The sequence below is a fragment of the Theropithecus gelada genome, chromosome 6 (assembly GCF_003255815.1).
Source record: "Theropithecus gelada isolate Dixy chromosome 6, Tgel_1.0, whole genome shotgun sequence".
In the NCBI taxonomy this organism is placed as follows: domain Eukaryota; kingdom Metazoa; phylum Chordata; class Mammalia; order Primates; family Cercopithecidae; genus Theropithecus; species Theropithecus gelada.
Window position 1 is genome coordinate 66,890,055 of NC_037673.1, and position 12,998 is coordinate 66,903,052.

The 12,998-nt window shown below is 41.3% G+C and overlaps 1 protein-coding gene across 5 annotated transcripts in view; it reads right to left on the reverse strand.

Annotated features, from left to right (window-relative positions):
- Window positions 1-12,998, reverse strand: part of SMN1 (survival of motor neuron 1, telomeric) — a 33,739-nt gene that overhangs the window by 10,472 nt on the left and 10,269 nt on the right. For 2 of the 5 annotated variants that reach the window (XM_025389221.1, XM_025389222.1), the window contains exons 2-7: window positions 9,038-9,109; window positions 6,468-6,587; window positions 5,431-5,631; window positions 5,122-5,274; window positions 2,925-3,020; window positions 1,499-1,609 (exon numbers count right to left, since the gene is read on the reverse strand). In XM_025389221.1, the coding sequence (XP_025245006.1) occupies window positions 1,499-1,609; window positions 2,925-3,020; window positions 5,122-5,274; window positions 5,431-5,631; window positions 6,468-6,587; window positions 9,038-9,109 (753 nt within the window). The remainder of the gene's footprint in view (window positions 1-1,498; window positions 1,610-2,924; window positions 3,021-5,121; window positions 5,275-5,430; window positions 5,632-6,467; window positions 6,588-9,037; window positions 9,110-12,998) is intronic. The other 3 variants (XM_025389224.1, XM_025389223.1, XM_025389225.1) reach the window with 2 other exon arrangements.

Here is a 12,998-nt window from a genome sequence, read left to right on the forward strand (position 1 = left end):
TTTTTTTTTTTTTTTTTTTTTTTTTTTTTTTTGAGACGGAGTCTCGCGCTGTGTCACCCAGGCTGGAGTGCAGTGGCGCGATCTCGGCTCACTGCAAGCTCCGCCTCCCAGGTTCACGCCATTCTCCTGCCTCAGCCTCCGAGTAGCTGGGACTACAGGCGCCCGCCACCACGCCCGGCTAGTTTTTTGTATTTTTAGTAGAGACGGGGTTTCACCATGTTAGCCAGGATGGTCTCGATCTCCTGACCTCGTGATCCGCCCGTCTCGGCCTCCCAAAGTGCTGGGATTACAGGCTTGAGCCACCGCGCCCGGCCTAGTTGTTTCTTCTATATTAATTTACTAAAAATTCAAGTGTCTATAATATCACATCATAATTTTAGCAGGGCACATGAGCTTCCTTCTAAAAATAATTTTAAATGTTTTGACTAAAATACAATAGAACATGTCTGTAGGAGACTAATGTATAAAGTGACAAGTTTGAAGCCATACTCCCCAAAGTTCAATGTGGTACATATTACCCCAGATCTTTGTGCATAAGAAGAATTTCATCTTTCTTGGGAGGCCGAGGCAGGTGGATCACGAGGTCAGGAGATCAAGACCATCCTGGCTAACATGGTGAAACCCTGTCTCTACTAAAAAATACAAAAAATTAGCCGGGTGTGGTGGCAGGCACCTGTAGTCCCAGCTACTTGGGAGGCTGAGGCAGGAGACTGGCATGAACCTGGGAGGCAGAGCTTGCAGTGAGCCAAGATCGCACCACTGCACTCCAGCCTGGGCGACAGAGCAAGACTCTGTCTCAAAAAAAAAAAAGAATTTAATTTTTCTTTTATGAAAAATTATCCCATCTTTTCCATTCCCGTACAATCAATTTCAAATCAAAGCAGATATTAAAACATTATTTACAAAAAGTATAACTTCAATTCAAAAATGTATAATCAAAATAATCTAACAGCAGCATGAAAGCTTTTAAAAATTAACTACAATTAGGCCGGGCGCGGTGGCTCAAGCCTGTAATCCCAGCACTTTGGGAGGCCGAGACGGGCGGATCACAAGGTCAGGAGATCGAGACCATCCTGGCTAACACAGCGAAACCCCGTCTCTACTAAAAACACAAAAAAAAATTAGCCGGGCGAGGTGGCGGCGCCTGTGGTCCCAGCTACTCGGGAGGCTGAGGCAGGAGAATAGCGGGAACCCGGGAGGCGGAGCTTGCAGTGAGCTGAGATCTGGCCACTGCACTCCAGCCTGGGCGACAGAGCGAGACTCCGTCTCAAAAAAAAAAAAAAAAAAAAAAAAAAAAAAAAAAAAAAAAAAAAAAATTAACTACAATTATACTTAGGGACAATGCAAGAGTAATTTAAGCTTCAGACAGATAGTTGTACTTTATTATTTTTTTTTTAGTAATATAAAGAGAGAAGCAAGTAGTATTTTGTAAATTTACAAAACAAAGTCACATAACTACAAAAAAATTGTCAGGAAAAGATTCTGAGTGATTACTTACCATGTAATAGCCAGTGTGATAGCCACTCATGTACCATGAAATTAACATACTTCCCAAAGCATCAGCATCATCAAGAGAATCTGGACATATGGGAGGTGGTGGGGGAATTATCTGGAGACAGAAAAAGAAGTTATTTATATCCAGTAAACAAAAAAGTAAAGTCTGGAGATTTATATTATACAGTGAATGCTAGATATTAATTGTATGTTTGCTTAGATCATCTCCTACTTAAATTTCTTTTTTTCCCCTAAACAAAGACGAGGTCTTGCTATGCTGCCCCGACTGGTCTCAAACTCCTGAGCTCAAGTGATCCTCCTGCCTCGGCCTTCTAAAGTGCTGGGACTACAGGCATGAGCCACTGTACCTGGCCTTAAATTTCTTAATATAGCTAGCATTTGGAGAAAGCCAACTAATAACAACAAAATACCAACAAAATTAAATTTAACAAGGATCAAAAGACAGTGACATAAAAATTTAAACATTTTGATTTAGACTATATATCTGTTCCACTATGAAGCTATGAGTAAAAAAAAGTCAAGCATACTTTCATGCTTTTCCTTAATACACACACACACAGACACACACACGCGCGCGTGCACACACACAGCTCACATATCATTTCAAGGGCCATTTTAAGCAAACATCTTGGGTAGAACATCTGTCCTAACCCCATCCCAATACACAGTATGCCAAAAAGTATCTTTGTATCTATTGTTAATAACTAAAAATCTAACATTAGAAATCCAGTTTACAGCTGGGTGCGGTAGATCACGCCTGTAATCCCAGCACTTTGGGAGGCCAAGGTGGGTGGATCACCTAAGGTTAGGAGTTCAAGACCAGTCTGGCCAACATGGTGAAACCCCATTTCTACTAATAATACAAAAATTAGCCGGGCATGGTGGCAGGCGCCTGTAATCCCAGCTACTCGGGAGGTTGAGGCAGGAGAACTGCTTGAACCCCGGAGGCAGAGGTTGCAGTGAGCCGAGATCACACCACTGCACTCCAGCCTGGGCGACAATGGCAAAACTCTGCCTCAAAAAAAAAAAAAAAAAGAAAGAAAAAGAAATCCAGTTTACATCAGAAGCTAACATCCAACTATACCTAGAAGGGCAAACACTAATCCCTTATATATGGTATAATTAAATCCCTTCTAACAGGAACTACTTCCCTATAGACTAGATACCAACTTCTGCCAGGAAAGAAGCAGGCAACCTAGAGCTTAGAGTTGGGACTACAAGAGCACTGCATTTGGGTAACAGAAAGGCATTAAAAACAAACAAAAAAACCCCGGAGGTTTAGTTCAAATTTCTACCCATTAGAATCTGGTCCAAGGGATGGTCTACAATGACATTTTCCGATCCTCTATTCTGCTAATTATCAAATTGTATATGAAAGCGAAATCTAATCTATACTCTTTTTTACTTACTGGTGGTCCAGAAGGAAATGGAGGCATCCAGCATGACAGTAAGTGGGGTGGTGGTGGTGGCGGCGGCGGTGGTGGGCCATTGAATTTTAGACCTGGCTATAAGGAATATTTCAAATGAAAATTAACTTACCAATTTCAATATGATAGGAATAAAAAGGACTCAAAACGAAAGGATAAAAATAATTACCCAGAATATTTGTATTATACATATCAAAAAGATTAAGTGAAATTTCATGTACCAAATCCTGAAGTCAAACCGACTCATAAGTCAAATGACAACCTCTGGATTTTTCTCATTTCCTTTCTATGTAGACATTAAGGAAGTAAAACAAAATAAGAATGGTAATTACCTAATAAATCAGAAGACAGTCTATTCAGCAAAATTATTTCAATCATAAAAGACTATATCCCGAATTTCATTAACTAAATTGTATGTTTTTATGAAAGCCTGTTTAGCTATATATGCTAACTTAGAGCACATACTGTGAAAACTAGCAAATCTCTCACCTTATAAAAATCAGCCCCCTGAGACCAATGAAGCATGATATATATATTCTAAGAGGGTACATCATTTTAGAGTCAAGAAACTATAATATAATGTAAGCCTCAATAAGAACATTATCACGGAAAATCTTAAAACTTTTGATGAGTCATGCCTGATTTTTAAAAATGAGTGCCTAGGCCGGGCGCCTGTAATCCTAGCATTTTGGAAGGCCAAGGTGGGGAGATCACTTGAGGTCACGAGTTCAAGAGCAGCCTGGCCAACATGGTGAAACCCTGTCTCTACTAAAAATACAAAATTAGGCCGGGCACGGTGGCTCAAGCCTGTAATCCCAGCACTTTGGGAGGCCGAGACGGGCGGATCACCAGGTCAGGAGATCGAGACCATCCTGGCTAACACGGTGAAACCCCATCTCTACTGAAAAAATACAAAAAAAAAAAACTAGCCGGGCGTGGTGGCGGCGCCTGTAGTCCCAGCTACTTGGGAGGCTGAGGCAGGAGACTGGCGTGAACCCGGGAGGCAGAGCTTGCAGTGAGCTGAGATCCGGCCACTGCACTCCAGCCTGGGCGACAGAGCGAGACTCCGTCTCAAAAAAAAAAAAAACAAAACAAAACAAAAAACAAAACAAAAAAAAAAACAAAATTAGCCGGGTGCAGTGGCGGGTGCCTTTAATCTCAGCTACTTAGGAGGCTAAGGCAGGAGAACAGCTTGAACCCAGGAGGTGGAAGCTGCAGTGAACCGAGATGGCGCCACTGCACTCCAGCCTGAGCAACAGAGCAAAATTCCATCTCAAAAGAAAAAAACAAAATTTGCCTAAACACCATCCCCTCCATGGAAGAATCACTACTTTACACAAAACAACTAGAAAGGGACAAGCCCTTAGGTTCCATGACATAATCTAACCTATAATAAAATCTTTTTTAGAGTTGATTTCTGTTACTTATAACCAAAAGGACCATAAATGAAAACAATATTTACATTTGAACTCTACAAAACAATCTGAGAGCGCCTCAGGATTTTATCTGTATTAGATGTAAATAAAGTGTTCTTATTTTACATATCTTATACAGGTAACATGGGAAACAACAGCGTATCATCCAGCTAATGATAAATTATTATTACACTTTCTTTTTTTTTGAGACGGAGTCTCGTTCTGTCGCCCAGGTTGGAGTGCAGTGGCACGATCTTGACTCAGTGCAAGCTCTGCCTCCCGGGTTAACGCCATTCTCCTGCTTCAGTCTCCCGAGTAGCTGGGACTACAGGTGTCTGCCACCATGCCTGGCTAATTTTTTTGTATTTTTACTAAAGATGGGGTTTTACCGTGTTAGCCAGGATGGTCTCCACTCCTGACCTCGTGATCCGCCCGCCTTGGCCTTCCAAAGTGCTGGGAGGCGTGAGCCACCGCATCTGGCCCACTATTATACTTTCTAACTTAAATAAGTGTACTAATTATCAGTCTAATACCTAATACTCCACAAAAGTAACCAGATAAATCTTTCATATAAAGCATTGTTGCATCCACTGCAGTGTCTTTTTCTAAAAATTAACTATTTTGCATCACCTTATTTCCTTTTTAAAAAATTCTTGTGTATTTAAGCTACAAAAATTTCATGGGAGAGCTACAAATTAGTTAACAGAGAGGTTATATGTCCCGATATTAACTATTTTCTGGAAAACCTTTCATACAAGGTTTACCTTTCCTGGTCCAAGTCTTGGCCCTGGCATGGGGGGTGGTGGAGGGAAAAAAGAGTTCCATGGAGCAGATTTGGACTTGATATTATCTGATTTACTTCCAGGAGACCTGGAGTTCTCACTTTCATCTGTTGAAACTTGGCTTTCATTTTCATTCTTTAAAAAGAAAAAATATGCAGGTTTTTGTTATAAGGGTGTCATTAAGAAAAAATTAATGCCTCAGTGGATCAAACTGACAACTATATATACTGTTTAACAGTTTCTCATCTAGTCTCTGCTTCAAGAAATTGAATTTTTTTTTTGTATCCTTACCTCTTGAGCATTCTGTTCTATATTATTAGCTACTTCAGAGATTGGGGAAAGTAGATCGGACAGATTTTGCTCCTCTCTATTTCCATATCCAGTGTAAACCACAACACAGGTTTCTCTCTTAAAATCAACTGAAGCAATGGTAGCTGGGTAAATGCAACCGTCTTCTGACCAAATGGCAGAACATTTGTCCCCAACTTTCCACTACAAAAGAAATCAAAGATATATACATGCACACATTTCTTTTGAAGAGGGCAAACTAACATCTTGTTTTGATCAGTGTGGAGGCAAAGGATAGAGGGTAGACACTTGGAAGGCAAAATAATGTAATGAGAAAGGCTTGGGGTCTAAATACATAAATCTGAATTCCAACTCTCGCTTTTATAATCATGTACAAATTTCTGAATCTCTTTGAGTCTTAGTTTCCCTATCTTATTAGATGGCTATAATATAAGCTACCTCCCGTATTTGTGGTGAACAGCAGGAGGGAGAGAAAATGCATATGGTGCCCAGCACTCTGGACTGGCCTAGACCAAGTGCTCGTCAACTGTCAGCTCTCTTCCCCTTGGTAATGATGAAACTAAAGTTGGCTCAAAAGACACCAAAATATTCAGCTTTCAGGACTACTAGCAGAAATAATCCACCTAGACTTCTGGGTTCCTTGGAATTAATAGTTTTAGGGTTTTTGAAGAAAAAGGGGAAAAAAAAATCTCTCTCTCAGCTTAAGATGTAAAACACTGCCAATTCAGCTTACGGCTCTTGGGTACTCCTCCCAAACGGCACCTTTTCCCCGCCTTCCACTCACAAATGGAACACATGTCCTGATTTTAGCATTTATCATTCCCATCTAATTCTTTATACTTTCATGACTAACATGCATGTTCCTAAATAACAGAAAATTTAATAGTTGTTTTTGAAGTTGTGTAATTATATGTCAACATAAACACTGTACTAATCACTTAAGGTAAAGACATTTTACACTATTAAATAAGGACTAACGAGACATCCTTTGAAGTTAAATCTCAACATTTTAAAATAACCTGTTTTAAGGGAGCTGCAGTATTCTTCTTTTGGCTTTTATTCTTCTTAGCAGGTTTTCTTTTAGGTGTGGTTTTTGGTTTACCTGAAGTTTCACAAATGTCACCATTCTTTAGAGCATGCTATGAAAATAGGAATAAAAATGTACATGTTACAGGGTGGTGCATAGAATAAAAGTCACAACGCAACCCAGTTACCACTATAAGCTAGTCTCAAGGCTCCATCACCTCAGAAAGCATCTATTTCCTCTTTTGACCACTCCCTACACTATAAAACTGCTCTTAAAGGCATCATACATCTGATTATCAGCTCTAAAGACCCTTTTAATCAAATCTCCTTCCTCTCAACCTCTCTGTAACATTAGACCCTGTTAATTATCTTTCTTCCTGATATTCATGGCCCCTTGGATGTCATGGCAATGTAGGGCCCCAGTGGTTTCATTACTTCTGATTAAACCTTAGATTTAGGCATTCCCAATAAGAGCTGGCCATCCTTCTTTACTTGCTTAAGGCCATCTTTTTTTTTTTTTAACACAGAGTCTCACTCTGTCACCAGCCTGGAGTGCAGTCGTGCTGCTCTCAGCTCACTGCAACCTCCGCCTCCGGGATTCAAGCGATTCCCCTGCCTCAGCCTCCTGAGTAGCTGGGATTACAGGTGTGTACCACCATGCCCAGCTAATTTTTGTATTTTTAGTGAAGATGGGGTTTCACCACGTTGGCCAGGCTGGTCTTGAACTCCTGACCTCGTGGTTTGCTCGCCTCGGCCTCCCAAAGTGCTCGGATTACAGGCATGAGCCACCGCACCCAGCCAAGGCCATCTATTCTTATTACTTTAGTTACAACAGTCTGCAAACACACTTATGAAGCTCTTAATCCAGCTCTGACTGTTCTCAATCTAACATTTCCAATGATCAATTTCACATCTTAATTCATACCTCAAACTCAACCTCAACTTAATTCATATTCAACCTCAACTTAATTCAAACTCAATCTCAACTTAATTCATACTCAAACTCACTACTAAAACTATCGTTTTCCCGCGTCAGTTCTTTTCCTCCTTTACTCAGATTACTTCTCCCTGAAATATAACCAACCCACCCCACACTGAGCCCCATTTCAATCTCTATTTTATAGAACTCTCTTGGTAATTCTTTTTTAGTTGACTTCTAGTTTCAGTATATACTGGAAAGCACATTTAAAAATCTAGGCTGGGTGCAGTGGCTCATGCCTGTAATCCCAGCACTTTGGGAGGTCAAGGCGGAGGGATCTTTTAAGCTCAGGAGTTCCAGGCCAGCCTGGGCAACAGGGTGAGACTGCATCTCTACATAGAAAACAAAAGTGAGTTGGGTATGATGGCACACACCTGTGGTCCCAACTACTCAGGAAGCTGAGGTAGGAGGATTGTTTGAGCTCATGAGTTGAAGGCTACAATGAGGCATGATCACGCCACTACACCCTCTAGCCTGGGTGACACGGCAAGACCCCATCTCAAAAAAAAAAAAATCTAGAAATCAGTTACAAAGGTGACATAGAGGTCTGATCCTTAGCTCACGTTACAAGAGTAACTATGAGAAAGACATGAACTCTGTATGCTTGGTACTCTTTATACACTGTATGAGTCTATGCTCTGTTCAAGGTAGCCTGGACTACCAATGACCCTTATTTAGTGCTCAGTAAGACTAAACATCTCAGAGAGTGGAGAAGGTGCTGATGTTGGCCAACTGTATAAGTGTCTTGAGACACAGAACCATACTACACTTCCTAAAAGAACTGTATATTCCTACCCAATAGGAACACTTGACTTGATACCCAACTTACAGAATTTGGGATGATTAGATTAATTTAATATATGCAAAGCACATAGAGTACTGTCAGCATGCTACAAGTATTAATTGCCGTACTAATGCTATTTATCTTCATCATTATTTTATTAAATGCTTGTTAAATGTTTAAAATTATAATTCAGGTTGTCCTTTTCCTATTAATCTCAATTAGAGAACTTCTATAGTTTGATACAATGTAAAAATACTAAAAGAAATACACTTTTTGTTTGTTTTCTGAGATGAAGTCTCACTCTATCGCCCAGGCTGGAGTGCAGTGGTATGATCTTGGCTCACTGCAACCTCTGCCTCCCAGGTTCAAGCGATTCTCCTGCCTCAGTGTCCCAAGCAGCTGGGATTACAGGCATGTGCCACCACGCTTGGCTAATTTTTGTATTTTTATTAAAGATGGGGTTTCACCATGTTGGCCAGGCTGGTCTCGAACTCCTGACCTCAGGTGATCCACCTGCCTTGGCTTCTCAAAGTGCTGAGATTACAGGAGTGAGCCACTATACCCAGGTAGGAATAAATATTTTAAATTTTATTTAAATTGCCTTCATAAAAAGGATGACATATATAGGCTATCAACTTCTAAAGGAAGATATCACCTGATTTAACTAACTCATATTATCATCTAATCTTCAAAATGAAAACTGAGTAACATGTACTTTAACACTTGACTGTATGTCATCAATTCCTTTCCAAATGAATAACGAGAGAAAATAAGAAAACGACAAAGTAAGCATTTCATACCTTAAATGAAGCCACAGCTTTATCATATGCTTTTATCAATGCTGTATCATCCCAAATGTCAGAATCATCACTCTGGAAAGAGTAAGAAATAAAAACAACTCATGTTCAGATAGGTTTAATCAGAAAATGTATGTTAGTACCAACAGTCATCTTAATCTACACATAACCAAATTACGCTGAAAATGAGTATTTAAAATCCTAAATAAAGCCACAGGAAACTTAACCTGCTTAAAGGTTTTGTGACTTTACTTCAAAAGCTGGACATAGGTAAATGTTCTAAGAATGAATGCCATAAAGTGAATGCCCCTACAATTTAATTCCTATCTACAGACCATGAGTAGATTTGTTCAAGGCCAGCTACACTTATTTCAATTAAGATCAGATAAAACTTGACTTCATCTAGACTATGGGAAAGCTGTTCTGACCTCAGAACCTATGATCCAAAGAATATTTTTTCTTTTGAAATTATGTTTCCAGATTATAAGGATACAAAATTGTTAATAGTGACTAACCAATTTTCCTTTTATTTTTATTATTATTTTTTACTTCCATTTCCCTTTCCTGCTTTCCTGGTACCAGTTTTCTTCTTTCTTTTCCTTTATTTTGTTTCTTTCTTCTCTCCCTCCCTCCTTTCTTTCTTCACTTCTCTCTCTCTGCCTTTTTTCTCCCCTCAAATTCCTGTGTTCAAACGACCCTCCACCTCAGCCCACTGAGTAGCTGGGAATATAGGTGCATGCCACCATGCCTGGCTAGTTTTTAAAATTTTTTGTAGAGATGGGGTCTCGCCATCTTAGCCAAGCTGGTCTTGAACTCCTAGGCTCAAGTCATTCTCCAGCCTCGCTCGGCTTCCCAAGTGTGGGAATTATAGGCATGAGCCACCGCACCTAGAAATATTTTTGTCCAGACATGGTGGCTCATGCCTGTAATCCCAGCTAATTGGGAGGCTGAGGCAGGAGAATTACATGAGCCCAGTTGTTGGAGGTTGCTGTAAGCAATGATTTTCCCATTGCCCTCTAGCCTGGGTGACAGATCAAGACCCTGTCTAACAACAACGACGACAAAATAATAATAATAAATAATTTTTTAGCACTACTAGCACTGTGCAAGTCACTGAGAGATATATAGAAACATGTTACTGTTCACTTATGATCTAACTAGGGATTTAAGACGATCACACAAGACAAAACAAAAGACAATATAAAACAAATCTGAACAAACATCAAAATGTGAAATATAAACAGTATTTTAATTAAAAAGGAAAGAAACTAATGTATACTGAAAGATCATATGCAGGAATCCGACCTAAGAAATAAAAACCACTCACGCCTGTAATCCCAGCACTTTGGGTGGCCAAGGTGGGTGGATCACGAGGTCAGGAGTTCGAGACCAGCCTGGCCAACATGGTGAAACCCTGTCTCTACTACAAATAGAAAAATTAGTTGGACATGGTACCACATGCCTGTAATCGCAGGTACTTGGGAGGCTGAGGCAGGAGAATCACTTGAACCTAGGAGGCAGAGGTTGCAGTGTGCCAAGATCGCGCCACTGCTCTCCAGCCTGAGAGACATAGCGAGACTCTGTCTCAAAAAACAAACAGAACAAAACAAAACAAAACAAAAAAAACCAACAGGATTTAGGCTGGGCACAGTGGCTTGTAATCCCAGCATTTTGGGAGGCCAAGGCAGGTGAATTGCTTGAGTTCAGGAGTTCGAGACCAGCCCAGGCAACAGGGTAAGAACCTTGTGTCTACTAAAAATACAAAAATTTTGGCCGGGTATGGTGGCTCACGCCTGTAATTCCAGCACTTTGGGAGGTCGAGGCAGGCAGATCAAGAGGTCAGGAGTTCGAGACCAGCATGGCCAACAAGGTGAAACCTCATCTCTACTAAAACTACAAAAATAAACTGGCGTGGTGGCAGGTACCTGTAATCCCAGCTGCTCAGGAGGCTGAGGCAGGAGAATCGCTTGAACCCAGGCGGCAGAAATCGCAGTGAGCCGAGATTGTGCCACTGCACTCCAGCCTGGGCAACAGAGTGAGACTCCGTCTCAAAAACAAGCAAACAAAAAACAAATTTAGCTGGGCATGGTGGCACACGCCTGTAGTCCCAGCCACCTGCAGGGCTGAGGCGAGAGGGTCACTTGAGCCCAGGAAGTCAAGGATGCAGTGAGTGGAGATGGCGCCGGTGCACTCTAGCATGGGTAACAAATTGAGACTTTGTTGGGGGGGGAAAGAAAAAAACCAAAAAACCAATAGGATTTGTACAGGTAGACAAAATAGAACGCATTCCAAGTAAGAACATGAACAAGGACAACAAAAAAGGTATGGAAGCAAAAATAAACACACTATAAGAATTTACTTATGTGAGGCCAGGCACAGTGGCTAATAATGCCTGTAATCCCAGCACTTTGGGAGACTAAGGCGGGTGGATCACGAGGTCAGGAGATCGAGACCATCCTGGCCTGGCTAACACGGTGAAACCCTGTCTCTACTAAAAATACAAAAAATTAGCAGGGTGTGGTGGTGGGCATCTGTAGTCCCAGCTATTTGGAAGGCTGAGGCAGGAGAATGGTGTGAACCCAAGAGGCGGAGCTTAGAGTGAGCCGAGATCGTGCCACTGCACTCCAGCCTAGGAAACAGAGCAAGACTATCTCAAAAAAAAAAAAAAAAAAAAAAAAAAGAATTTACTTATGTGAGGTAACTAAAATAGTCAGATTTATAGAATTAGAAAGAATGATGATTACCATGGGCTAAGTGGAAGGAGAAATGGGGATTTGCTAATGGGTAGAGTTTCAGGTTGTAAGACGAAAAAGTTCTGAAGATCTATCGCACAACAACATGAACATACTTAACGTTACTGAACTATATACTTAAAAATGGCTAAAATGACAAATTTTTTTACTTCGATAAAAAATAAAACACACTGTTTGAGGGATCAGTGAGACAAGTCCAAATAGAATCCAATTTATACTATAAGGTAGAGTTGGATTTGGTATACTATAGAGTATTTTGGATTTGGTACGGTATTAGTCAATGAATTCCAAAAAAGTTTGTTATTTTTTTTGTTTGTTTGTTTGTTCACTTTCTCTTGAGACAAGAGTCTCGCTCTGCCACCCAGGCTGGAGTGCAGTGGCACGATCTCAGCTCACTGCAACTTCTGCTGCCCAGGTTCAAGTGATTCTCCTGCCTCAGTCTCTCCAGTAGCTGGGATTACAGGCTCCCACCATCAAGCTGGGCTAATTTCTATATTTTTAGTAGACATGGGCTTTCATCATCTTGGCAAGACTGGTCTCAAACTCCTGACCTCAAGTGATCCTCCCACCTCAGCCTCCCAAAGTGCTGGGATTATTGGCATGAGCCACCGCACCCAGCCTTGTCATTTTCCTGTTAATCTCTATTATATAGAGATAAATGTGTTCCAATATAAAACTGTCAATCTTGCTGTATGATAAAAAGTACTTAAAATTCCAACCTGGGCAATATGGGAAAACCCCATCTCTACAAAAAGTACAAAAATTAGCTGGGCGTGGTGGTTCACATCTGTAGTCCCAGCTATTCAGAAGGCTAAGGTGGCAGGACTGCTTGAACCAGGGAAGAGGAGATTGCAGGGAGTGGAGATCAGAGATCACGCCACTGCACTCCAGCCAGGGTGACAGAGACCCTGTCTTAAAAAAAAAAAAGTGGCCGGGCGCGGTGGCTCAAGCCTGTAATCCCAGCACTTTGGGAGGCCGAGATGGGCGGATCACGAGGTCAGGAGATCGAGACCATCCTGGCTAACACGGTGAAACCCCATCTCTACTAAGAAATACAAAAAATAGCCGGGCGAGGTGGCAGCGCCTGTAGTCCCAGCTACTCGGGAGGCTGAGGCCGGAGAATGGCGTGAACCTGGGAGGCGGAGCTTGCAGTGAGCTGAGATCCGGCCACTGCACTCCAGCCTGGGCTACAGAGCGAGACTCCGTCTCAA